Below are 26,766 nucleotides of genomic sequence, written 5' to 3' on the forward strand. Positions count from 1 at the left end.
ATTCAGCCTGCGTAATCCGGTGGACCGGAATATAAAAGTCATATTGTTTTCAAGACATGTAGGCTAGATCTACGGCGCACTGCTGCTCCACCGGTAGTCCTATCCAGGTCAAATCTTGTAACATCTGTTGCCACACAGTAGCATCCCAATCTTCAGCCACCGCTGCAGACTCTGTGGTTCCAGGAGAATCTTCGCGTATCAGTTGTGGTAATATAGAAGCGTTCTCAGGGTCCTGGGTATGTGATATATCTCCTCGAACTTGTATTGATTGGGGTTGTACCCGACTGCTCTCTAACCATGAGAGCATAGATCCAATCACTGCGCGGCAATTATCCCAAACATCGTTTCTTCGTGACATTGCCTCCATTTTCTGCATAGCTGCAAGGCCGAGGTTATGGATATCTTTATTATGGACTCCGACTGCCTTGCCTTCCGTCGCGGCATCCGAAAGCAAGCTTAACTTCGATAAAACAAGAAGGCCATACCAGATAGATGTGTAACTGAACATAGGGAGATTAGGTGTGACCGAGGCTGGCGATGCGAGGAATACCGTTACAATGTTGAACGCGGAGCGTGCAATTGTAACCAGTTGCTCTTTCTCATACTGGCGATGGATATCTCTTTGTCGCCGAAGAGTATGCCCGAGAACAATGGCAGGAATCGCATTGAGCTCCAAACGTAGGGACCCTAGTCAGATCAGTAAAGGGCGAAATTAATCAGTCTTAGAATGACATACAGGTATTACACTGTGTTTCCTGTACGAGAAGGTGCTCGATTCGATTCTCAAGTATGTCCATAGACTGGAACAGTTCGTCCTTGCCCATCGCATGAATAGGGTCTTCGACCTCTAGCTCCGATTGCCGAACAAGCGATTGGATCTCAATTAGTGCTTTTAGAGACTGGTCAGTGGGATACTCCGCCCTTTGCCCTAAGCTAGCAGCACAATACTCGACCCAATCCGTGTGTTTCATGGTCAGTTGTCGCCGGAATATTGAGGCCCTTATTCTGTTAGTCAATAGCATTGTACCACATTATAGAAGTTCTCACTTGGAACATAGGTAATAGCACCCTAAGAAGGCTCGCTGTCCGTCAGAAGTCAGATAGAGCGCTTGTCCTTTGTGTGACTCCTCCGTCCCTTTTCCATCATGAGGGATGCGCTGCATTTTGAAGTTGTCGTATCGGTCAAGTCCCAAATCAACCACGATGGCCATAGCCATCTGAAGCAGCATGTACACCTGGGTATGATAGATACGCCAATGATAATGGTACCACGCTATATGAACCAGTAACCCCCGCAGTAAATCCATGTCCCTCTCCATGCTCATTACTATGCGGGTAGAGACCACCGTTCGAACTTCGAATTCCAATTTCTCTTGTAGAGCGGGTTTGTGCTCGAGACAAGCGGTCATTATGCATAAGAGGAGGAATGGAGCCTGCTTGCGCAGTTCAACAAAGCTCACCTCAGATATTATGACGAATGGAAACAGGGGCATCAAGTTAGTGCGGAACTTCAAGAGAAGTTCTTCACCTTCAGTGACATTGAGAAGGCCCCGGGTAATAAAGTCGTTCAGCGGTTCAGGTACAGGGCTTGGCTGTAACGACATATTACCGATTGCAGCAGGGGATGGTGTTTCTGTAATAGGTGACCGCTCCATCCTCGAGTCCTAGTCGAAACAGTTGAGATAATCTTTTTGGCAGGGAAGTGGGGTGGCACATCAGTTCGAAATAGGATACCTTATCAGGACATAATTGAGCAACAAGGGTGTCGACCTGATGCTGGATCATATCGATACGGCTATTTCTGAAAAGAGAGAGAGAGAAGGTTACCGGACAGTCGACCCCAACACAGGTGCATATGGTCATTGGGCTAACCTGATGCTCGTATTTCTACACAAGCCGTCTGGAAAAGCACAGGGTCGGTCGAGTCTTGCACACCGTTGACACCGTCCATTCTCAACCGGAACGCATTTCACTTTCAACTGAATGCATCGTACACAGGCATGCCGCCTTGAGGGGACTTTAGATTGCATTGCTCTTTGTATTGAGAGATAGGGAGCTCTGGTTCCAGATGGAAGCCGGACACAGATCTGCGGCCGACGCGACACAGGTTCAGGTTGGAGTCGGAGTCGGCCACGGAGCCGGGACCGGCTTCGGCATACGGTGCCAACAGACTACCCAATTTGGTAACCACCAGGGGACCAGGGACAGCATAAAAGCTGCGGTAACATTTCGAATACTCATTGTCATGGACCACCCATACAATCGTTTGATTTTTTGATCAACCGTGTGGATGATGTCTTCAACTCCTCCTGACGCCATGTCCAGTGCACAGCCGGTCGGTTCTGTGAAGCTCTATAGTATCTTGGCCGGAATTATGATCGCCACGTTCCTGATATCATTGGATGTCTCCATTATTGCTACTGTAAGTTCGCTGAAAGCCTCTCGTTTCTGTTGCTTGATACTTTGTGGAACTAAAAGCGACCTCTCCAAGGCCATTCCTTCGATATCGACCCACTTCCATGCTACGACTGATATCGGCTGGTATGGAGCTACTTATCCGCTCACGATGTGCGCTCTTCAACCTATCAGTGGCAAGCTCTCTTCATTGCTGTCGCTGCGATGGACATACCTCGGGTTCTACGGCATATTCCTTCTAGGATCCCTAATATGCGGGGTGGCAAACAGTTCCAAAATGTTCATAATCGGAAGAGCAGTCGCCGGGGCTGGAGGCTCCGGGGTAGTGTCGGGTGGTCTCTCAGTTATTGCATTGATCACACCCTCTCAGCAGCGTCCACTGTTCACTGGGCTAGTGACCTCTCTTTATGCCCTGGGAACCGTTGTCGCCCCAATTATCGGAGGCGCGTTGGCTGAATTCACTTGGAGGTGGTGCTTTCTCATCAACCTTCCAGCGGGAGCAGTGACTGTGGTGACATTGCTTTTATTTTTCCATCCGCCTCGGAACCCCGCGGCCCATGATGTGTCCTTCCTTAAACAGCTCGATTTAATCGGATGTGCTCTCTTCATACCCTCCATCATCATGGTGATGTTGGCCTTGCAGTGGGGAGGTGGCGAATATCCCTGGGACTCGGCGACCGTGATCGGACTCTTCGTCGGCTTTGCTGTGACGATGGCTATCTTTATCTTCTGGGAAGGTTACATGGGAGATCAAGCTATGATCCCAATCGTACTCCTGCGGGGCAGGTCGACGATGCTTAGTATTGCATTTGCCTTTTTGTTTTTAGGGTCATTCGTCATTCCGGTCTACTACCTACCGGAATGGTTTCAAATCGTTAAGTCTGCAAGCCCTATTCGCAGTGGAGTCATGCTTCTGCCTTCGGTTTGCACTCAGGTGTTTGGATCCCTTGTCTCTGGAATATTAGGTAAAGACAGCATGCGTTCTTACCATTTCACGAAAATCCATACTGACGCTGTATAATATAGCCAAGCACCTCAGATACTATAATCCGTGGCTCTTCATTGGTTCTGCTTTTCTCTGCATTGCGAATGGGCTTTACACAACTTTTACTGTATCCTCCACGTCCGCATCGTGGATTGGTTATCAGATCCTCCAGGGCCTGGGTTGTGGATTTGCGGCCCAGATTCCTTTACTTACAGTTCAGCTTGTATTAAAGGACAGACCTCGCTATGTTCCCGTCGGGATCGCGACTGTTCTCTTCACGCAATACTTTGGCAGTGCGGTGATGCAAAGCATAGGAGGTGCTATCTTTCAGAATGAACTGAGAAGGCAGCTACAAGATCAGGCATCATTAAATTATGAGCAGATCGAGATGCTTCTTAATGCTGGAACCTCACGGGTGCGGGAAGTTACTGTGCAGGCATTTCCGGACCGTTTAGCCGACATTATCATTGCATACAATAATGCCATCACATCTATCTTTGTGAGTTAGTCTTCTAATCTTGTCACTTCCGTGTTGAGCTGACAATACTGACTCTACTAGTGGCTTTCAATAGCTGGTAGCGGTCTGGCACTTATTCTATCGGCCGGAATCCCATGGGTCAATACTCGCCCGACGCAGGAAGATGATGATATGCATTGTACAGAGCAAACTAACAAACTTCAGTCAGACAAGCAGACCACAGAGTGAGGATTCAACGTTGCTGTCTAATGGCCAATTAGGACTCAAACTAGAGCCACGGGGAAGTCACAGGCAGGAAATATTTTAGCTACCTATGCTCCATAATGTAATTAAGTCGAGGTCGACTTGAATTCATGAGGTCCATTCGAAGCTCTAGAACTCGTTTCGCTAAGGAATACCATCTGTCTTCGTCTCCTTGAGCCAAGCGCTGACAAGATTGCACTCGATATCAGGATTGAAGAACGCCCCACAGAGCAGGGACCTCATTCCCCATACATTAGAACTCAGTGTTATACATTAAGCCAGAGCCTTTGTTCCTCTTTAGAGATTGGAATAGTTCCGCAGAACAAGAGGTAGGTGCAGTAGCAGAGAATAGCTGGTATAGCTTCAGCATAGGAAGAGATACTGAACTCCCGCTAAGGAGGGGAATATAGAGCACTCTAGCTAGAGTAGCTACATATTAACTATAAAGGTGATAATTAGAATAAAATTAAGTTAAATATTTAAAGGTAATCTCTAAAGATAGGGGCTTTGTGCTTATAATTAAAGTGTTTTATCTATTGATGGATAACCCTGCTGAGAAACTAAGACAGCCTAAGGAGAGTAGTAGATTCTTTTATTATAGTTATTTATTATTATCTCCCAACCTCTTCTAGAGGATATAAGTTAGTTTTATATTCCTTAACACCTAGATCCAGATAATTAGAATATTCTATAGTTTGGTCCGTGGAGCATCCTGTAGGTTGCTAACAGTAATATACTTATATTTCAATGCTGGTTTGTAGAAGTCTCTAATAATTCAGCCAATTTTACGGATAAAATATATATCTGTACAGTAAATAGTATAGTAAGATAATTTCTTCTATAGTTATTCAGGACTACCCTGAGCCTGCCATAATCTATAGGATAAGCAGAGATATAAGTAGAGTTGCATTTGGTGCGGGTTTGGGCGGGTTCCAGCCTAGTTGGCCCTGAACCGCTGCAGTTTCAGGTTCAAATTTTAGAACTCGCAACCCCCCCGGACCCGGTGCGATTTGGTTGCGGTTTCACTGTAAAAACCCGCCACTACGCCTAGCTAGGTATAGCTAGGCCCCTACTAACCTATCTAGGCCAGCGGTTTGCCTAGGTAATAACTAAAATTTTAATGGTTTTTAGAATTCAATTTCTCCTACCTTAGGCCTATTCTCTCAGCCTATCAAGCATGCCCATATAAAATTATAATTTTTATATGAAATATATAGTAATTATCATTATATCAAGCTATATTTAAAATATCAATTCAATATCTATAGGTCTGAATGGGTGGTGGTTAAAAATATATCTAAACCATGGTGGTTGTCAGACCTTGGTGCCCTTATATATACATATCCGCAGCACTTTTATACCAACTCATGACAAAAGTTATCATTCCTTAATATCTTAACAACCACTAGGTATTTTAAATGAATATTTATATCACTAGATAGCCCTGAATCTAGGCTATCTAGTAATATAAAAGTTATTAGCTAAATCGTAGAAATTAGGTATTAGTAAGTAAGAAATAACTGAATGGTTTTAACTGAACCTGAAATGGTTCTGGGGTATAGAAACTGCACCTGAAGTGATTCCCTAGGCTTACCCCTGAACCCACACTGCTGTGAGTTCGGTGAGGGTTGGGTTTGATTTTTGCGGTTCGGTTATGCAACTCTAATCATAGGATATCTCTTAACTCTTCCCCAATGCAACATCACAGTTATGGATGTCATGGACTATCCTAAGTCTTCTGAAAAGTAACTAATAACATAATTAATAGATGACCTCAAAGAATGGTATAAATTTAAATTATCAAAATCATTTCAATAGATTTAAATAGTTATTAATAACACTAATTCTAATTTCACTTTAACTGGTTAATGTCATTCTTTGCTTACTAAAAAGATAATGTTAAATCTACCTCCGTACAACAATTGTCTTTGTCTTCTATCTACTTCTTGATACCGCTACAGCGTAAAGATGAACAACGACTCATTCCACTACTTTTCGCAGCTGCCTCTAGAATTACGGCGTCTCATCTGGAGGCACTGTCTACCGCATCGTATAGCAGAAGAAGACACCCCTGACTTCCTTCTCGACGGCAACGAATCGCGTCAAGCCTGCTGGGCTGACCGCATAACGCACCAAAACGCTCAGCCGCCGGCCATCGCATTCGTCAACAGCGAGTCTCGGCAAGTCGCGCTGGAAGAGGGACGCTGGTTGGACCTCCAAGATACGACGAGTCTGGAGTCGATCTGGGTGCAGCCGCGTCGGGATGTGCTGCATCTCAACTGGACGCGACTGCGCTACAATGTCTGGGGAAACGCTGACGACCCTTCGAGTCCGATCGCCATGTTCCTGTGGCGGGCGGAGGATCTGGGGATGCAGCCGTCTGTCGTGGCGGAGATCATGCACCCGTTTAGCTTGAAGGCGCTGTTGGATGGCGCGGATGGCGCGGATGGCGCGGATGCGTCCGACAGCCCGTCGCTTCTCTATCACGACGGAAGAAATAAGGACGTGGGCGACATGGCGTATTGCGCGGAAAGTCAAAGCAGGCTAGACGTCGCCATGGCGGCGGTTTCTCTCCATATCCCCCGGGAAGCGGCTCTGAGGTCTGGCCTGTTCGGGTTGTTGGGCGATGCCCCTGTTCAGATGGTGGATGTGGGCGACGAGGCTCGGTTGAGAGAATTCCAAGCGTTATTTCGGGAACACTCATTGGAAAAGGAACCGGCCGTGCAGACGCTCTTCGAAGCATTTACCAGTTCTCGATTCCAGACGGCCGTGGAAGCATGGAAAAGACAAGCGGAGTGGATCCTCTTCGCGTACATGTGGCAGCGAGCACGAATGGACCACGTCGACATTCTTGGGACGGACCCAGGCTCCGCTTGGGTCCCTTACCTCTCGGAGCGAGAGTTCCTCAGGATGTCTGAGTATTTGCCCGATGAGGACCATCCATGGGTCAAGCAAGCTCGGCAGAGCGCCCCCGAGCTGCGGCCGCGGATCATGGTGCGATATTGTACGAATGAGTGTTACATAAAAGAGCGACTTCCAAAGAACTTTGGGACTTATTAAATAGGGTATACTGATAGCTATATCACCAACAGTCCACCATCCTTCGCAGCCAGATGGTCATGCTTTACACGCCTCGGCAAAATGCTTATGCATCTGCTCCGTCTTCGCAATAGCCTCAACATGGCTCTTCGATGTTCCTGCGCTATTGTACTTGGAGACATATTCTCTCACCGTCTTCTCCATTTTGTCGTTAAAACCGGCTTTGTCCTGGTTATTGCTGATGGTCTGGTCCGCGTCAATCTTCCGGTACCCCGGCACCGGCGGCCTCTCTATGGGATCAGTGTACGCGACGGTGATCCCCTTCTTCTGCATTTCACCTTCAAACGCCTTGGTGATCTTCTGCGCCTGATCGTAGCGCCGAGCATCGGCATGAGTCTTCAGCGCCGCGGTCATCTTGTTGACCCGGTCATCGGCCGGCTGCCTGCCGTCAGCGTTGAGCTTGGCAATGGCCTTTGTACCAATATCCTCCGCCTCGCTCATGACGTTTTCAAAAGTGTCTTTCTGACTCCAGTCCTTGAAGATCTTCTTATTGACAAAGTCGCCCTTGAAGCCCGACTTGTCAAACTCGGTGCTGAAGACGTCGAGGTCCGCTCCCTCGCCGACGCGCGCCCAGTCGACCTTGCTCAAATCGGGCACATTGACGAGGTTCGGTTTTTGGCCCTTGGGGGGCTTGATGATATTGCCGTTGGCGTCGCGCTCCGGTTCGATCTTGGTCTTGCAGACTTCCTTCATGAATTCCTCCATGCTGCAGACGACGCCGGCCTTGGCGCAGCCGGGCGCCATGCGCGAGTTGGCGAGGCCATGGGCGTCGACTTCGAGCCTGTAGAGCTGGTAGAAGAAGAGGGCTTGGAATTTGCCGGCGACTTGGTTGGCCGTGACACCGGCGGCGAGGAAGACTGCTATGAACAGAAGCGGCAGCATGATTTGATTTTTACCTGAGAAAAGGCAATTTGCAAGAAGGCTCAAGAAAAAAAAAAAAAAAAAAGAAAGACCGCCCAGTGAGTAAGGGTGGCCGACCAAGACAAGACCCTTCGATGATAAGTGCTGCAACTGCAAGCAATTTACTAGGTCATGCGCCGGCAGGGGGGAAAACAAAGGCTTCACTCTACTTTCCTGCTGACGCCATGATCTATCTACTGTGAGCAAGGATCCATGGGCCAAGACTTCGAGACTCACGTAGTCAAAACAAGGCGCCCAGCGAGTGGTTTTGCAATTTCCGAACACAAGCAGTGGACCCTCCTGCATCTAACACAGGCGTGGGGGCTGCGGCTGTGTAGCGGCTCGAACAATGTGAATTGTAGCAAGGATATAGTTCCTGGTGTCTTATCTCGATACCTCGGCTACTACATCAGATATTAGCTATGTAGCCCCTATTTAACGTGTATATACTGGATATATGCCTGTCTCTAACCGATCTCTCTCTACTAAGCACTAGTCGTCTTAGACGTAGGGGTGGGTTACATTCCTAGTTCCCCTTACTAAACGAGCCAATTTCGAGCTACTAGTTATTACGCTTAAATGCGGAACTGTGATATATTGGGTCTGTTTCCTAATCTGGTGAAATGGAGAAGCGAGATAGTCTAGCGTAGTATAGTATCGGTCCAGCGGTGCTATTATGGAATCCTGTGTAAGTGAAAGTTTGGCAAAGCCGAAGAGTAATTAAATTTCAGTTGAAAATATCATGAAAATACAAAACAGAAATAACTCTAACTAAGCTGTGTAAATCCGTACATTGCTCACAGACATGGTCGTCATGTAAGCCCTCAGGCCACTCGACCCAGCACTATACTTTCCATTCTTGACCACCATCCTCGGCGTATTCAAGTCATCCACGTAGACAGAAATGGAATCTCCACTCGTCCGAATCATCAGGTGGTGCTTCTGTCCCGGCTTGATATCCGCAGCCGGAACGTTCTTGAGCTCATTCCAACCGTAGTCCGCGAAGCCGACCACAACGTATCCGTTGCCGATCCCAGCATAGTACCCGTTGTAGCTATCCGGGCCGCCGGCCTTGGCGTTGGAGACGCGGAAGATGAAGCCGCCGTTGCCATAGACCGTGGAGTCGATGGAGACCTCGGCCTCGTAGATCAAGTCGGTGAAGGTGACGGCGGTGGCCAGGGCCCTGGCGCCGGGCGAGGCGGACATCACGGCGGCATTGGACGAGGCTTGGTATGTGCCGTCGATAGTGGTCCACTTGCCCATGGTGCCGCTCGAGAAGTCATCGCTAAACGCCAGCGGCGTGATGCGAATGTTGTCAAAGGTGGCGCCCGTGTCGAAGACTCGCACGCCGTTCATGCCGCTGGAATACGTGCCATCCGTGACGCTGACCTTGGCCTTGCTCATGTCATTGACAAAAATGTCGAGCGCCGTATTCCTGGCCTGCACTTTGATGTGGTGGACCTTGTTGGCTGCCAGGTCGGCAGACGAACTAGCGATCGCCGTCCAGCTATTGCTCGCCCGGCCGAGGACAACACCAGAGGCAGAGATACCTGCGTAGTAGCCGTTGTAGGCATCTGCGCCAATGCTCGGATTGGAGACGCGGAAGACAAGACCTGCGTTGCCAGAGGTCGATGGCAGCGTGACATCGGCCTCGTAGAGGAAGTCTCCAAAGATGGGGCTCACAAGGGCCTTGCCACCAAAGGATTGGCTTCCCACTAAGGCACCCGAGGATGCGTCGAAAGAACCACCGTAAGTCTTCCATTGGGCCAGGGACCCGCTGGAGAAGTCATCCCCAAAGGCGACGGTAGACGACGGAGGGCCAGGAGGGGGCGGGACGTAGCTGGCGCCAGACGAGAGGCAAGCAAACGATACCCCGGGGACTTGACTGGACTTGACACTCTGGCTGTAACCCCAGACGGTCGCGACGAGATACGTCCGGTTGGCGGCCAGGGCGTAGGCACGAGCATCACCCGGGTCATGGTATCCGGTGCCGATGCGCCAACTGTACTGCTGCTGGTCTTTGCTCGTCTGCACCGGGCCCAGGGCGGGATTGGCGAGGAAGGCGGCGTCAAACGCCATGACGTCCTGGCGGGCGAGGCCAAACGAGTCCTGGCAGCTCAGTGGTATGGGGTCAAAGCCAAGCGCCGCACACATGGTGCCGTCGGCGGCTTTTCCCCAGTCCTGAGTCAAGCTGGTCTTGAGATCGGCCTGGCATGCCTGGGAGAGGAAATCGCACTTGCTGCCACCGTCGACGGCCTGCTTCGCCTCCGGTTTGGTGGAGATGAAGACGTGGCGACAGATGTACCACGAAGGGTCCATGGCCAGTGGCTGGTCGCCCGAGCTCATGCTGTCGGGAATACCAAACGTCAAGGACGACAGGACAGTGGTTGCATTTTCCACAATAGACGCAGACAAGGGCATTTCCTGGGCGACCTCGAGGTATGCCGTGTGGCCGTCTCGGTGGGAGCCCGGATACGGCTGCGTCCAGTCGAAGCCATCGATGGCTGTCGAATGGACGGCGACGGGCGCCTTGAAGGCAGCGGTGACACTTCCATAGGGAACAGCAAGGATGTTGCTGCTATTCATGAAGAATTCACCATAGTCTCTGTAGATGGGGGAATTGAGCGCGGAGCCCATTGTAGCAAGCAAGATGGGGATTCAAGAGAGGGGGGAAGTGTGAGGAAATGAATACATCAGAAAGAAAATACAAAGAGTAAGATATATCAACCGTAATCGAGACGAGGTTTTTCACGATGCTTACAGCTTACTCCGTCCAAGGAATCGAGTCAGCAGCGACAATCAAGCGTCGTAACATGATCCATCCCCCTTTTTTCTCCCCAAAACCAGATTCAAAAAATATAAAATAAAATAAAGACATGATACAGAAATTACACGAGATGCAATTTTTGAGCTGGGCCCCGGAGATGATCGGTATCCATGCCATACGCACCCACTCCAGCCACGGATAGTCCGTTGCTCACCAACATCTAAGCAGGCTAAGCAGGCTAAGCAGCCAGAAGGTTACATGGAGGCATCTCTTGGCTCTTGGCAACAGTGCCCCCTAATATAGTTGTATTTGGGGGCCAGAAGACAAAAAAAAAAAAAAAAAAAAAGAGGGTCGCTAAGGTATACTCGTGGGGATTTGCAATCGCCGGTCACCCTAGACTTGAGCTCATGCATCTATCAGGGGGAAGTGGACACTTTCGACGACGCCGTCAGCTTATTCTGATAACCCGAAAGAGAATGGGTCAGGACTCCAGCAACATGGTACATTATATGGACCGCCAAATCCCTCCAAGTATTCGGTCTCTTCCTCACATGTTCCCTCATTCCTTGCCAGCACTGGCTCCGAGAACAGGATGAGGCTCTCTTTTGTCCTCCTTGGCTCTCTGCTGGGCCTCGCCTCGGCCGTCACCGACGGCTACAATGGCCAGTATGCTGACGACTGTCCTAGTCTGTGTGCTGAGGCCGGTCCCAGTCCGGCCAACTGGACCAACATCCACCATCTCCGCAATCTCGAGAGCTGTGATCAGACTGTCCTCTTTGATTTGAATATTCAAAACTCGGTCGCGGATCCAAACACCATCCTCACCATCCGCGCCTGCGTGGCCAGCCCAGGCCAGACGTACGAGGCGGCCGCCTCCCCCGATGTGCCTCAGCAGCAAAGCCAATCCAACCTCGTTGTCGCGGAAAGCTGCGGCGCCAAGGCGGTCAAGACAGCCTTCACTCCCCAAGTTGGCCCTTTGACGCTTCGCACGGCGTCCGGCGCTGCTCCGCAGTCGGCTCATGTGGCCGAGGCGGTCCATCAACTTGCCCGGTTCGTGGACCGGAGCGCCGAGTGCGGCGCCACCATCTTGTTTGCCAAGCACGAGTCGGCTGTCGTGGGCTTGTATGCTGGTGCCCAAATCACCAAACATGCGGCGCGAGACTTTGTCGATTCTTTTGCGGAAAAGCAAACGTCTGCCCTGCAGATATGCCAGCCTGCCAGTGCGGCTCTGACGGTTGGAGTCGTTTCTGCTGGCTTCGTTGATCTGGCCGCGGCCCAAGATGCCGTCAAAGGCTGGAGCAATGGTCTCTGCCTGGACGGGACCAGTCCCGCTACCGCCGTCAGCATGGACGTGCTCGTGTCCACCGTGGATACGGGTTTCAATGCTCCTCCTACCAACGCTACTACCATCTCCCACAACAAGACCGCCAGAGGAGTTCCACGAGCCCTTCTCCCAAGAGGATGGTGCAGGACCGAGGAGGTCCATGGGGGGGACAGTTGCCCCTCGCTGGCCAGCCGCTGCGGCATCTCGGGAGACGACTTGTACAAATACAACCCGCAAGCGAACCTGTGCTCGAGCCTGAAGCCCAAACAGTTCGTGTGCTGCACCGCAGGCACTCTGCCAGACTTTCGCCCTCAGCCCCAACCCGACGGCACCTGCAATACTTATAAGATCAACGCCAACGATGGATGCTGGGACGTGGCAGACGCGCACTACCTGACCCAGCAAGATATTGAAGACTTCAATAAGAACACTTGGGGCTGGGCCGGCTGTGCGGCGGGGCTGCCGGTAGGCCAACTCATCTGCCTCAGCGAGGGAAAGCCTCCTATGCCCGCGCCCGTCCCGGGAGCCACCTGCGGTCCGCAGGTCCCGGGGACCCAGAAGCCTTCCGACGGAACTGCACTCGCGGATCTCAATCCATGTCCCCTGAATGCATGCTGCGATGTCTGGGGATTTTGCGGAACCACGGTCGACTTCTGCACCAAGACACCCGCGGATACTGGCGCTCCCGGGACCGCAAAGCCGCACACCAACGGCTGCATTTCCAACTGCGGGATGGAGATCGTCAACAACGGCCAGGCACCCGATCAGGTCAAGACGATCGGCTATTTCGAGGCGTTTGACCAGCTGAGGGCGTGTCTGCGCATGAGTGTCACCGAGATCCCGGCCAACTTGTACTCGCACATTCACTTTGCGTTTGCCACGGTCACATCCGATTTCGACGTGGACATCTCCAGCGTCGAGAGCGAATTTAGCAAATTCGTGAAGATGAGCGGCTTTAAAAAGATTCTCTCCTTTGGCGGATGGGCGTTTTCCACCGAGCCGGGCACGTTCCAGCGCTTCCGAGATGCCACCAAGCCGGAGCATCGCGTCGCCTTCGTCAATAACCTGGTGAGCTTCATGAGCCGTCAAAACCTGGATGGCTTCGACTTTGACTGGGAGTATCCCGGTGCCCCTGATATTCCGGACATCGCGCCCGGAAGCGCGGACGAAGGGAAAAATTACCTTGCTTTCCTGCAGATGCTCCGGAGCAAGCTGCCTAGCGGGAAATCCATTTCCATCGCGCTGCCGGCTTCTTACTGGTATTTGAAGCAGTATCCGGTCCAGCAGATTGCAAAATTTGTGGATTACTTTATCTACATGACGTATGACTTGCACGGCCAATGGGGTAAGTAGTAACGCAAGCTTGAGAACCAAGTGTATATACTAACACGAAGTCTGGATGTAGATGTCGACAACAAATCGGCCATTCCCGGCTGCCCAGCTGGTAACTGTCTTCGATCGCACGTCAACATCACCGAGACGCACGACGCCATGGTCATGATCACCAAAGCTGGTGTGGAAGCCCGACAGATCGTCATTGGCGTCAGCAGTTACGGCAGAAGTTTCCGCATGAATGACGCCTCCTGCTCCGGTCCCTTTTGCACCTATGCGGGAGATCGGACACACTCCAAGGCCTATGCCGCGCCTTGTACGGCAACTGGTGGCTACATCGCCAACGCCGAGCTCAACGACATCATCAAGAACCACGGTAGCTACTCCATCGTCAACTCGTACATTGACCATGCTTCGGCCTCCAATATTCTCATCTACGGCAACCCTGGAGCGGTGGATTGGGTGGCCTACCTGGACGGCGGTCTCAAGGCCGCCCGAATCAAGTGGATCCAGGGCCTCAACTTTGGCGGTTCGACCGACTGGGCCATTGACCTCCAAGATTACTCGAACAACGAAAACGGCGACGACAGCGACGACGACGGCGTCGGTTCCGACGATGAAGCCGGCGACGACACTCCCACCTGCCCGTCCGACAAGAACCCGGGCACCCTGGACGGCCTCGCTGATCAAGCCGACTCTCTCGACCCCGATTGTGTCAGCCTCTTTGCGATGGACATCCTCTACTCACATCTCCTCGACAGTTTGTCGCTGTTCCAGACCAACTCGCAAGACTACGACGACAAGTTCGGCTGGTACGAGAAGTGGACCAAGGAGCAGATCCAGCCGCGCATCGACGACTTCATGACGCTCGGCGACGGCAAAGGCCTCAAGTACTTTGACTGCTACTGGGCATATACCGGCCGCGCCGAAACGAAAGACTCCTGCCTCGGCATGCCGCACATCTGGGACATGAGCGCGGGATGGAGCATTCGCTTCGATCTCGTCGACAAGCAGGGCTTCTTCGACGCGCTCGCGGCCGAGACGGGCATCGACGAGTCGTGGGTGACGTTTGGCGACGAGACGTCCGATTACGTGTGTGCGGATCCGGGAGATGTCCGACCGGGCGCCGGCAACGTGCCCTGCCGGAAGCTCTACCGCAAAAAGCTGAATTACCCTCAGAAGGCCTCCGACGACGCTATCCACGTCGGCAATCCGAAGAAGCTCATCGAGGCGTCCATGGGCAATGTCACGGCTCTGCGAACCTCGCTGCTCTCGTCGTACCTCAGCGTGGGCCTGTCGTTCTACGACGACGGGCCAAACGATGGCTCGGCCACCGACGCAGTCGTCGCCTACTCCATGCCCGTCCTACAACTCGCCGAAGCCGTCAGCAGCATGAAGGACATCAAAGACATTGGCGAAAAGGCCAAGGAAGAAGCAAAGAAGGACCTCATCTTCAAGATCCTCAGCATCGTCTTCATGGTGATCCCCTTTGTCGGCGAGGCCCTCGGCCCCCTCATCGGCAGCGCAGCAACCGTCGCTCGCATTGCGCTTCTCATCGGCGAAGCGGGCAACGGGGCACTCACGGTGGCGGACATCATTGAGGATCCGAGCTCTGCCCCGTTTGCGATCCTGGGGTTGATTGCGGGGGTTGGCGGCGGGGCGGGCAAGCTGTCCAAGGGGGAGGCGCTGGGGGAGGCTTCCCGGGCGAGGAGTCTGTTGAAGGCGAGCGATTTGGCCAAGTTTCCACAGCGATTTAGGGATCAGGATGCTTTGGTGCAAAAGATTGTCAAGAGTCTGTGTGCGAGGAAGTAGTGCACCCTCAGGCTTTCGTAATAGGTAGACAGTTAGCTCTTCTAATTAGATGATTGGCTTTTGTAACATTAGCAAGGCAAGATGGGATGGCCAAGTTGGTCTAAGGCGTGAAATAACTAGCAGATATGCTTTTGACTGGTGGTCATTCATGGCATTTTACCAGAGGTTGAACTACTGTGTAGTCCCCCCCCCCCCAAAAAAGCACCCACACTAAAATCATAAGGTTGCCTTTTCAGGGGAGGAAGGCTTTTTAAGAATTAACCACATTCAATATATGGCTTAAGTACAGCTGAGTGGACGGGAAGCCCTGTTTTCCACACCCTATGGTTGTATGTGCTAGATTTAAAGAAAGAGAAGGTATTAAGTATAGCTTTAATGTATAATAATATATGGTTCAATAATCCTAGGGTCACTAATAGCAGATTCCCTAACAGCTCAAACTTCCTTGTCTGTATGGAGTGATCTCACTGGTAATACAGGACTAGACTAATAGAATTAGTAGTCCCCAGTGGCAATGAGAGTCAAAGACAGTCTGGGGAATGCTATAAGTTTAGTGTTGATGGAGTGGCACTGTAAACAGAAGTTTTGATTCAGCCATAAATTATAGTAGCATAGAGCTTTGAATTTGTATTACCTAGCACAAAGTTTATATATTAAGCTAGTATCCTAGGATAAGAGAATTAATAATATTATTATATTAATATAGGCTCTTGAATGTATACTTACTCTGTAATTAGGAAGTAAGACTAAAAAGGGTCTATTTTATAGGCACTATAATAAATTATAAACTAAGTTAGTATATACTATACTTCTATAAAATTAAACTAAATAGGATTTAGCCTATGTAATCCAGTAGACCAGAATATAAAAGTTATATTATTTTTAAGATATATAGGCTAGATCTATAGTAAACTACTGCTCTACTAGTAGTCCTATCTAGGTTAAATCTTATAACATCTATTATTATATAGTAGCATCTCAATCTTTAGCTACTACTGTAGACTCTATAGTTCTAGAAGAATCTTTATATATTAGTTATAGTAATATAAAAGTATTCTTAAAGTTCTAGATATATAATATATCTCATTAAACTTATATTAATTAGGGTTGTACCTAATTACTCTCTAACTATAAGAGTATAGATCTAATTACTATATAGTAATTATTCTAAATATTATTTCTTTATAATATTATCTTTATTTTCTACATAGCAGCAAGGCTAAGATTATAGATATCTTTATTATAGACTCTAATTACCTAGTTGGTATATTAGGCATGTATGTTATTAATCTAAGTTCATTAAATATAGCTTTCTTCAAACTGTCAGTTAATAAAAGGAAGCATATTAGGCTATTGGCAACATTGACATCGTTGTGTTATATGAGATGTTGCAGGTTTGTGGAATGACTGGGCGCGATGTTAGATGATATGGGCGCCCCTTCCTCGAGACGATAGACCCAATGATTGCACTTTCTCAGAACTTCTGGAATAGATGAGACCAACTTCCTAAATATCATTTTTGTATTCTCGTGTCTGGTGTCCCATGTATTCGGCGCATCGATGATATTAGTTGTGTTTCTTCCTTCCTGGTAATTGTTCAAGTTTTCCGTAACATAGCGTTCATAATCTAGCTTGGCTAGTTCCTCAATATCCCTTTCCTTGACACCAAGCCGAATTAGTCCATCAACTCCATCTTCTGAAGCCAGTAATTGGGTGTTTGACAGTCGCGGCTCTGTGGACTTGGGTGGTTTCGGTGCCATGTAGCAGCTGATAGAACGTAGCTTATGAGGGATATCATCTGCTGCAGAGTTGGGATCATACGAATCCAAGATTGATTTCTCAGCATCTGAGGCATTCTGCCCCACAAGTGATACCAGTTTTTCCCCAATTGCATCTGAGATCTTCTCCTTTAAGTTGCCCTCCAAACCTTCTGTTTCTTGTAAGAGTTTCATAAATTCTGTTGCATCGACATGCAAGCTGAGTTGTGTTTCTGATGGTAACGCTGCACGTTCAAACACCCTACATCCTGACACTCTGCTCATGGCAAGTATTGCTTCCAAAGACCTAGAGCCATGGACAAACTTGGGGACCTTAAGGAGCCCTGAGAGAACAGAGTCATCCACTTCAAGGTGATTGTTGGACATGTGCATGCGCTCCTCCAATAGCGCCCGGAGTAGAATCGCACGTCTTATGGAGTACATTCGATCATTATCATCAATCTTGTCTGGCCCTTGGATGTTGACGTATCCTCGCAGTCGACTCACAAAATCAGGCCCTTTGACAGCAACGAAATCTTCTTTTTTTCTACCATGCGGTGAGTGAAACTCTTGAGGCTCCAAATCCCCTTTCCCGTCATTGTTCTTGTGCTCTCCTTGTACGCTCAGAGATCTGCTTGATTTCACAAAATCCTCAAGGGTTGGGGAAGTGCCTCCGATAAAGACGAAAATGGAACGACCGAGTCGGTGCATCTGACCGTGGTCAGAGAACTTGCCGTCTTGCATTGGCGCCAGGAAGTAGCGCAGCCAGCCAAGTTTTGTAGAAACAAAAGAAGCATCAAACTCATCAAACAAAGCCATTGGAATTGCTCCAGAGAGTGACACATCCCTGATTGACTGAAATGCAGATAGCAAATCAGAATACTGATTAAATTGGGAGACATTAAAAACCACTTTCTCTATTGGAGCCATATGAGATGCTTCCTTGATCACTTCAGTCACTGCGAATGACTTTCCGGAGCCTGGGCGTCCGAATACGCCAATAGAGAGAGGCTGAGTTTTGCTTCCTCTCAGATATTCTTCGACAAGATTTGTGATCGAACGAAAGCCTTCTATCTCAAACCTGTCGGCCGTCATTAATCTACCGAAACGTGCTGTCTGAACCTTGCTCAGTACATTATCTGGTCCATTTTGGACAATGAACCGAGCAACTTCCGTGGAATCACCCATTATGTTGAGAAATATTGACCACGGCCTAGGCTTATGTTTTTCTTCAACTGGAATGAGGACAGAGCTTATTTTATTAGCTTCTTGTTTTCCCTCATCCATCACTTGAGTGACCGGATAATCCGGGGTTTGGTGCTCCCCAACGCAGAATCCCTCAGCCACAAGACAACGAGCGCTTGTCAACCCTTGTCTTATAGCTCCAGGTAATGCGGTGTGAAAATCTCTGCCTTTAGAGAGAGCTAATACAAGGCCTGCCGTGAAGGCTCCTGTAACATCAACCATACCCCTAGAGTGAGCCAAGGCAAAATCACCTTCTGCAAGCTTAGGGTCGAAAAACAGCATACGCTTTTTGCCCCGTCTGCAATAAATTACGCCATCACAACCTAAAAGGATGACTAAATGCGGACAGGTAATGAGAGACTTGAGCCGCGGTATAGATGAGGCATGCTTCACAAATGTTTCAGCAGTGCTTTCCCATGACAAATGGCGGCTTATATCCAGGCCCTCTGCGCGGAGATCGTCGGCATCAACTATAACAGCAAGTTGGTTTCGACAACGGTCAGTGCCAAAATTGTGGCGCCGAATATAGTCCCAAATTGAGCCTGTGGCAAGTGGCCGAGTCATTTTGTATATCACTTTTTCGCCACTGGCATTCTGAAGCCAATTGCAGCATTTGGCGATATTCTTTTCACTTGAAATAGGGCCTTCAATGACCAGCATATCTGCTGAACGACTCAAAGGTGAATGCCAACTGGGTTTTGAATCCAGATCAAGCCGCTGCTCCACTTTGTAGTTTTCAATGGTCCCAGATTTGGATTTGCGAGGAGCCAAGTCGAGAATCGCATTTACTAAATCATCACCAGATGAGTGGCTCGACTTCGCTACGTTCACAAGGTCTGACAGCGTAGAGGCCACAGAGTGTTTCCGATCCCCTTGTTGTGCATCTGTTTGGGTGTGAGTCTTAGGTAAGAAGCCCTGTCCTGGCCCTGTATCTCGTTGGGGGCAAGTCCCAGGCGGGGGACTCTCTTCTGTGTCTGTATCTTGCTGGCGGCGGCTCCCAGGTATGAGATCCGGTCCTGGCTCTCCATCTTGTTGGGACAGGGACCTAGGTGAGGGACTCTCTACTGGCCCCATATCTTGTTGGTGAGTCCCAGGTAGGGGATTCTCTCCTGGCTCTATACTCTGTTGGCGGAGACTCCCAGGTAGGGGATTCTCTCCTGGCTTTATAAACTTCGTAACACCTGAAACCACACCTGAAACACCTTCGATTGCTGCAGATATGATGCTCGCTCCCGAACTTCTGGGGCTCTGTTTTTCTTGTACTTGGGCATCACAGATATTTGGCCCCTCAACGCGTAGATGTAATTCTTCCTGCTCAAGCAGCCGAGTAAGATATGCTGCACCACCTTCAAGTACTTTAAAATATCGATTTGCGTGAGGGTCCCCCGAGTGCGGGTATATAAGCCCATTGAAGCTAATGTTTCCGGCAACAAGGATTGTCTTTGGCATTTTGAAAATAGGTTCGTTTCTTAGAGGATTGAGATATGTTTTTTCAGACAACTTGTGGAAGCGGCGCGGACTTAATATCCTTCATATAGCCATCATTCCTAGGATAATTACGAGGGTATGACGGAATAAAGTCAACATGTGGAGCACTTAAAACCCATTACTGAGGCAAAAGACGTTTCATAGTCTCAAAGTAACTTCAGGTCCTGAGGCTATGAAAGGCCGGCCTAGACATAGTCACGCCATTGTGTTACTATGAGTTCAGGAAACGTCCTCTTACATTAGGTATGACATGTTCATTGCCCTTAAGAATTTTATTTGTCTCTTAAACTCAGCCCATTTCTGGTCTCGCTGCTAAGATTCCAGATGATAGACTTATTCTAGGAAAGTCGACACATCCGAAGCTGGCTGGACCTTTGATGGGAACATCCACAATTAGTATTCGATTGCAAAGAATTCATTTCTTCACCAGTAATGATGGCTTAAGATGAGTTTTTAGAGAACGAATACTGCAATAGTTTCAACCCACCTTTTTTAATCCTTATTATTCCCACTTACACTATACTCTCAGCCACCAGGTAGTCTAAGGTCATCTGGTGATGCGCACCATAGGCAATAGATGTGGCACATCATATTAACATCACAATATGTACATATGTGTGGCATGATTCTCTCCCCCCTCCTCTCCACTTAGTGCTGTCTATGTGGCTAAGTAGGGTAATAGCGAGCATCCACAGTGCAGAAATAGTTTATCACAGCTATCCGCTTGCAGCAATTCATGTATTACACATTCCATAGATCCCATGGTTTATCTTCGCTTACTGCGTATGGCCTGTTAGTGGAATGCATGGTGAAGAGCCAACTAGACGCACTTTAAAGTTAATAGAGTTAGATCTAGAATTTGAGTTCCCATGGAATGAACGGGTCACCTCCGCGCCTGTCCACCCTTGAGTGAAATTCTGTCACCTTTCTCAACCGAAAACCTGCATTTCTATATGAGATAATTACTAGGTGGGTTACGACATCTAACTCTAGTATGTTCGCGAACATAGCAACTAGAACAGGTAGTGGCCCCGGTACATGTGGTCCATGTGTAGAAAGCTCTGGATCTATAGGTGTAGATTCTTGATTCTATGGACCTGGTTCTCGCGCTAAAATCTCTTGGTCTTCCTGAGTGTTAAAAACCCCCTGCAGTAGCCAGCTGCCTAGTATAAAATTTCAGCTTTTGAAGTTGCTTCTCTTTAGCTCCGCACTTCACGTATTTCTCCGCTCGCTAGAATACTCCAAAGGCTGTGCCAGTTCCTCTGTCAACCGACTGGAAGAGTTATTTTTGGTCCGATGCGCAGGAGTCCTTAGAGTCCACATCTACCTTCCCAGTCCGTACACCTCTTCCTAGGAAATCAAATGGGCCTTTCTGTAGTGACTTGAGAGAAGCCTCGAACTAGAGAATCGAAGTCCGCAAGCGTTAAGCGGGCAAACATAACTGTTTCAATGTGGAGGCTCGTTGATTGGCTTCTTCGTAGCATTGCTGGCTGGCGAAGAGTATTTCGCCCAAAGTCCTTGTTGGCGCCTGTCAAATAAGCAGATGTTATAATCGAGCGTGCAACCACGCATTGCGCTTACAGCATAACGGTGAAGAGGAAATTAACATTATCATAATTGATCTTGGATTTTGGGGCCTTATAATGTTATATCATGTAACAAGGTTTGTAAACTTATTGGAGAAGAGAACCCTCTCTTTAACACTGAGAAGGGTGAATGTGATTACTTAATACCATGAACTTTCTGCCCTGCTAGACTGCTTACCACTTATATGGTTTGACTGTTTGCACCACCATCCCCCGTATCTGTCGGGCACACCCACACTGCTTCTGCGGTGTGGGTGTGCTGCTAAGACACGGATAGTAGATATCTTATCTTTATATGTACATACAGTGGCGCATTAAAAGTATGGTATCTACCAGTAAGCAAAGTTCTTTATTGAATGTGGCTCTCCCCGGGGACAGAGAGCAACCAGATGTCGATGGCTCATTCCCTTTAAACTATCTGTTTCTAATAATCTATTATTTACACGACCTCTTCATCCTTTATCATAGGCTTTAGTGAGACTATAGTTCAATAAGGTCAAATAATCTCCATCTCAGGTCTTATCAGTTTAGATCGGTGAACAGCACAAACGGCTCACTGGCCTGGCACTGTTTCACGGAGTAGTATCACAGCCTCGGGAGACAACTTTGAGATATCCAACACAGGCGACTAATGTTTGACCTGTATTGGCTTTCAAGAGGTCAATGCGACTGCCAAAATCTTCTCAAACTATCCGGTTTTGTCACTTTTTACAGGTAAGCTCTTAATTTTGCACTCATGGGCGAGGGTCGAAATTTTGACAGCCACAGTGACTTAGAAGCGTATTACTATCTCGACGCTGGAGTCTGTTATGGAAATATCCGCCCCGGCGAAAATAGTCTTTTCATCGTTTACACACGACTTTCACTGCAATATCGTGAGCTGTGAGGCAGAACGTCCCGTTCGCCGGTAGTGGATATGTCATCTCCCTCTCTAGTTCTACAACGTCCACCATTAGAGGCTCGACAGGCATTTTGGTTGCGTGGTTGACGGTCGTTCTTTCAATGGAGTAGAAAAGACACTTCGCTGAGGATTCGGACGTCGAACTCTCTTCCATCTCAAGGTGAACATGTAGAGAGCCAGCTTGGAATAACGGAGATGAGGCCGTCGGGAAGATGACGCCGGTAAACATGTCACTGGGCGCTAGAACACAGCTACTCAGCTTCTTTCTCTCCAGTGAATCTGCAGCTGTGACCGCAGTGTCCACGATTTCGGAGCCTGGATAGACACTGGTAACAGAAATCGTTCTGTCCAGGGTGATATCGACTGCATCCTGCACAGAGCTTATTGTTGACGCCGAGACCAATATAGGAAATAATGTACTTTCATTCGGGTATGGATGAGCACCCATTTGACCGTTAGCTCGAGCTTTGATGGTCCGCCGAGCGTGGTCCAGGAGGACTTCATTGAATCGATGCTCTAGCGTCTTGAACGACACAAGCATTGGCAGTCGCCAATCAGGGTACAGCCTCCCATGCGTGCGTGACGTGTGCATCTTGCCATGACTTTGAATAAATGCATTGCGTAGAAAACAAGCATCCTTGCTGGAACTGATGGCCCGGGGGAACAGCGGAGGCGATTGAAGTTCGCAGTAGGCGATGAGCTGGATCTCCGCATGTATCTTGGCCTCTTGAAGAGTTCTGCTCGTTTTCTGGGAGAAAAGGTCAATCGGATCCTTATTCTTCCCACATTTTATGAATCGAGAAATCTGAGAGACATTGTACTGTTTGCCATTGATCTTCCCTAACTGAGCGAGCACGGCTGGAAGACTGGGCGAATATGCCGGGTCATGTGGTTGATCGAAAGCCTCTTCGGGCAGGGTTGCCAGATGAATCTCGATGTTTCGGACAATAGGGAACTTCTTGGCAATACGATGGAGGGCACGAGCGGCTTCTTTATATCTGGATACTTTTTGAATAATGTTGAGTAGCGTAGCTGCAAAGGCCGACTCTTTGATCACTCTTGTGGAACCAGAAGGTATCAGATGAAGGAGTTGCTGCAGGCCATGTACGTTGCTCAATTGGTACATCTTTTCCACAATGTCATTGACACGAGACGGGATACGATGATTGGACCACTCGTTGACGGCCTGGATCACTCTCTTGGACTTCTCTCGGAATGACAACAAGCTTTCTCCTAGGTTGGACTGGTGGAGCTTCTGGGGATTTATTTGTTGAGCACCCTCCATCGCCTTTCGCAGAATGTCCTTGATGGACGCTTTATTTTCCTTCAATTTTTTGCCAGTGAGCCGCAATCGACAAGTAATTCGAAAAGAGCACATTTCCACTATCGTCTCTAGAAGTTGCTTCGTGATCTCCGTAGAAGTGCCTCTCTCTGGCCACACTCAAATCAGTAGCTATGCCGAATGCAGGAGATCAACGAACCATATAAGGATCTTCGAAGTATGTTGAAGATGTTCTCAAACCCCACTTTCAGAGATTGAAGTTGCGGATTTCCATCTGTATATGTTCTCTTATTGATCGCCAGGAGAGCCTTCAGCGCTGCACCATTGGGGTCCTGCTCAATACACACGGCAGGAATATAATCCGACTTATCTGTAGTTTTGGCAAGAAAGGAAAGGATATCCACTAGATCCCTTTCTTTAGAAAACGGAAGTATGAACCCCTTTTCGAAACCTCGAAAGAATTTGATGGGCTTTTGTTGCGGTGGTTCAGGAACTTCATGGAGAAGGTAATTGAGAGCAATATTCTCTGCACAACACACCGCTGCAATGTGCGGTTTACGGGTCATTGTGCAACATTAGTAATAATCAAAGCAGCCGAGAGGAATGCGCGCTTGGACTCGCTGAGTCTTAATGAATTTTGAGGCATTATGTCCTTGTGAGACCCAGGACATGGAGCAAATAAGCCGGTGGAGAAGCCACTTTAAGTGGCCGTAAGGGAAAGGTGCTGAGTGATGCTGTTGTACGATGTAAATCGGGCCAGTCATATTCAATCAGACAGATGGAATGGAGGGGGAGGACAGGGAATCGTTTCCATTGGGCTCTACGGCCAGGATGGCAGGGAACCCCTGCTTCGTGACATGGCAAATATTGAGGCGTCCGTTGCCAACAACAGCGGTGCTATCGAATTCGCATATTCTAGCTAGGAAAGCTTGTCTTGGCACTGACTTAGAAATGTATACCTCGCCTAGCCTCGCTTGCTGGAAGGTCTGAGCTGGTTAGCCGTACATCATTGATACTCTATAACTCATACTACGCTTCCTCTGATACACCAAAAACAACGGTACCATTAACACCACCATCTCATGAAAATATATAACATATGGTACTTACAATATTCCAGGCGCTTGAATGAGTCCTTTCTTGTACGCGCGATCAGTCCACGTCACCAAAAATGGCAAAGATGCCAGCGGGAAGGGGGTAGGAGAGAGGAAAGGTTCAGCCGAGAGGCCATGCCAGTGCTTTAGGGGACCCTCAGGGACAGAAGAGTAAAAGGGCTTGGACAGTCTCAACAAGTCACAAAAATCTTTAAGGCAAAAACATACAACAGCCGGGATTCGCTGGTGGTCACCCACCCAACTACTAACCGGCCGGCGTGTGGCTTAAGTACGGCTGAGCGGACGGGAAGCCCTGTTTTCCACACCCTATGGTCGTATGTGCTAAATTTAAAGCAAGAGAGGGTATTGAGTGCAGCTCTAACTTTTATGTACAACAACATAAGGTTCGACAATCTCAGGGTCACCAATGGCAGATTCGCCGACGGCTCAAACTTCTTGTCGCTTAAATAATGCCATGCCATATGTCCCTGGCCAAACCCACAAGGTCTATCTGGGAGAGCACTACATCACCTTCGCGAGGGGGGCACTGGAGGACCGCCAACAAGCCAACTATATTGGAAAAAAGGGCAGGGGGCCTTGATAAAATGGTTGGATTGACTGAAAAATCAATCGCAACCTCATTGCCTGCTTTGCTGGCCCAAAGAAGCAGGTAAGCGCCACACGCCGCGGGTATGTGGCCCTGGGTGGGTGGAGAAGTGTTTGTTCTAGAACCCAAGTCTCAATATTGATTGTCTTGCGACTAGGGCGGATCCAGATAAGGATGATGAGTTTGACCTCTCCAGTAGAATGGTCTATCCACCTGCTTGTATCCCCACGGAGGCGTTGTATAGACTCTAACATGCCCCCCTCAACTACCTAGAGGGACCAAGATACAACCTGAGATCTAACTCTTAAGTTCTTGTATGACGAGTCGGGCTCCTTAGATGAGCTCCCTCTTCCATGGTATCTAGTTGATATCTAGTTGACTGAATAGGGAAGACTTCATCACAGGCAGTCTGCTTGTTCATTCTCAGATGGCATTTGATCTCACTTCCTATTGCTGCGGGGGCCTTCTTATGGGGCCCAGAGCATAGGCACTGTTGATGTAGAGGTCCGTCTTGGATCGTTGAAGAGCCTGGAGACCACTCGCTGGATGTAGTAGACAGTATCATGGAGTAGAGAGAAGAAATGCTTCTTGATATTAGAGAGCCCGGCAAGGGTGAATAATGGGAAATCTCATAAGGGGCGTCCGACAGCTTTTGAATGTGAATAAGCAATGCCCTAGAGCCTTGAATGTCACGACTCGAGATTCAACAGCTTCGAAAACTCCCCGTTGGGATTATTGAGTAAATCACGAGGATGTCCCACCTCCACGATCTGACCACTGTTCAGAACAGCAACTTGATCGAAATCAAGCAATGTGCGGATTCTATGCGCCACCATGATTATCGTGCAGCCATTGAACAACTCCCGTATGACATTCTGCACTTTGGCATCCGTTTCACGATCCAGGCTACATGGCCCCCTCGTCAGCGTTCAAGCAATGGATGGAATGAGAAATCGGGCGAAATAACTTGTGAACGTACCTGCTCGTTGGCTCATCCAAAATCAAGATTTTGCTCCTCTTCAGCAGAGCTCTGGCCAGACAGAAAAGCTGCTTTTGACCCTGGGATAGAACGCTTTCATCTAGCCTTGAATCCAGCACCTCTTCATCGGTGCTACTGTGGCTTGCTGCAAGGCTGGTCCAGACCCCCACAGATTGCAGGGCATCAACAATCTGCGTGCTCGAAACTTTGCCCTGTGGATCGGCATTTTCCCTGACGGTACCAGGGAAAATGAAAGGCTCTTGACTAAGACAGCTAATGCGTTGTCGGATTGATGAACGGGTCATCAAGGAGATATCTTGTCCATCGATGAGAATTTGGCCAGATACAAGCTCGTTGAGACGGAGGAGGGACAGTGTCAATGTACTCTTGCCACTAATTGGTAGTAATGTGTCAGACCGGTGCTTCGTTCTGATAGAAAAAAAAAAAAAAGAAAAAAAAAAAAAAAAAAAAA

General features: G+C 48.8%; 9 protein-coding genes and 1 non-coding gene across 10 annotated transcripts in view; 3 read left to right on the forward strand and 7 right to left on the reverse strand.

Moving 5' to 3' along the window:
• Nucleotides 1–49: 49 nt before the first annotated feature.
• On the reverse strand, nucleotides 50–1,217 carry Aud_001673 (uncharacterized protein; the record flags this gene model as incomplete). The annotated part of the gene is made up of 3 exons (XM_043287164.1): nucleotides 50–687; nucleotides 737–999; nucleotides 1,048–1,217. 3 exons carry the CDS (start codon nucleotides 1,215–1,217, stop codon nucleotides 50–52), a joined length of 1,071 nt encoding a protein of 356 aa, XP_043143099.1.
• Nucleotides 1,218–2,317: 1,100 nt separating this feature from the next.
• Aud_001674 (putative MFS multidrug transporter) lies at nucleotides 2,318–4,106 on the forward strand (the record flags this gene model as incomplete). The annotated part of the gene is made up of 4 exons (XM_043287165.1): nucleotides 2,318–2,422; nucleotides 2,492–3,380; nucleotides 3,442–3,899; nucleotides 3,960–4,106. 4 exons carry the CDS (start codon nucleotides 2,318–2,320, stop codon nucleotides 4,104–4,106), a joined length of 1,599 nt encoding a protein of 532 aa, XP_043143100.1.
• A 1,983-nt stretch (nucleotides 4,107–6,089) lies between these two features.
• Nucleotides 6,090–7,181, forward strand: Aud_001675 (2EXR domain-containing protein; the record flags this gene model as incomplete). Its single annotated transcript, XM_043287166.1, has 1 exon — nucleotides 6,090–7,181. The coding sequence occupies one exon, from the start codon at nucleotides 6,090–6,092 to the stop codon at nucleotides 7,179–7,181; it is 1,092 nt and encodes a 363-aa protein (XP_043143101.1).
• A 57-nt stretch (nucleotides 7,182–7,238) lies between these two features.
• Aud_001676 (uncharacterized protein) lies at nucleotides 7,239–8,102 on the reverse strand (the record flags this gene model as incomplete). Its single annotated transcript, XM_043287167.1, has 1 exon — nucleotides 7,239–8,102. The coding sequence occupies one exon, from the start codon at nucleotides 8,100–8,102 to the stop codon at nucleotides 7,239–7,241; it is 864 nt and encodes a 287-aa protein (XP_043143102.1).
• A 789-nt stretch (nucleotides 8,103–8,891) lies between these two features.
• Aud_001677 (uncharacterized protein) lies at nucleotides 8,892–10,757 on the reverse strand (the record flags this gene model as incomplete). Its single annotated transcript, XM_043287168.1, has 1 exon — nucleotides 8,892–10,757. The coding sequence occupies one exon, from the start codon at nucleotides 10,755–10,757 to the stop codon at nucleotides 8,892–8,894; it is 1,866 nt and encodes a 621-aa protein (XP_043143103.1).
• Nucleotides 10,758–11,479: 722 nt separating this feature from the next.
• Nucleotides 11,480–15,355, forward strand: Aud_001678 (putative class V chitinase; the record flags this gene model as incomplete). Its single annotated transcript, XM_043287169.1, has 2 exons — nucleotides 11,480–13,556; nucleotides 13,617–15,355. The coding sequence occupies 2 exons, from the start codon at nucleotides 11,480–11,482 to the stop codon at nucleotides 15,353–15,355; spliced, it is 3,816 nt and encodes a 1,271-aa protein (XP_043143104.1).
• Nucleotides 15,356–16,731: 1,376 nt separating this feature from the next.
• Nucleotides 16,732–18,300, reverse strand: Aud_001679 (uncharacterized protein; the record flags this gene model as incomplete). Its single annotated transcript, XM_043287170.1, has 1 exon — nucleotides 16,732–18,300. The coding sequence occupies one exon, from the start codon at nucleotides 18,298–18,300 to the stop codon at nucleotides 16,732–16,734; it is 1,569 nt and encodes a 522-aa protein (XP_043143105.1).
• A 3,973-nt stretch (nucleotides 18,301–22,273) lies between these two features.
• Aud_001680 (nucleic acid/nucleotide deaminase domain-containing protein) lies at nucleotides 22,274–24,180 on the reverse strand (the record flags this gene model as incomplete). The annotated part of the gene is made up of 2 exons (XM_043287171.1): nucleotides 22,274–23,763; nucleotides 23,814–24,180. The coding sequence occupies 2 exons, from the start codon at nucleotides 24,178–24,180 to the stop codon at nucleotides 22,274–22,276; spliced, it is 1,857 nt and encodes a 618-aa protein (XP_043143106.1).
• Nucleotides 24,181–24,929: 749 nt separating this feature from the next.
• Aud_r0007 lies at nucleotides 24,930–25,049 on the reverse strand. Its single transcript, XR_006253257.1, has one exon. It is a non-coding gene; the product is annotated as a 5S ribosomal RNA (ribosomal RNA).
• Nucleotides 25,050–26,004: 955 nt separating this feature from the next.
• Nucleotides 26,005–26,766, reverse strand: part of Aud_001681 (uncharacterized protein) — a gene marked incomplete at both ends in the record, with an annotated part of 5,526 nt that continues 4,764 nt past the window's right edge. The window contains 2 exons of the mRNA XM_043287172.1: nucleotides 26,005–26,221; nucleotides 26,295–26,687. Coding sequence (XP_043143107.1) covers nucleotides 26,005–26,221; nucleotides 26,295–26,687 — 610 coding nt within the window. The remainder of the gene's footprint in view (nucleotides 26,222–26,294; nucleotides 26,688–26,766) is intronic.

This window comes from Aspergillus udagawae (assembly GCF_001078395.1).
Source record: "Aspergillus udagawae IFM 46973 DNA, scaffold_1, whole genome shotgun sequence".
Taxonomy (NCBI): Eukaryota; Fungi; Ascomycota; class Eurotiomycetes; order Eurotiales; family Aspergillaceae; genus Aspergillus; species Aspergillus udagawae.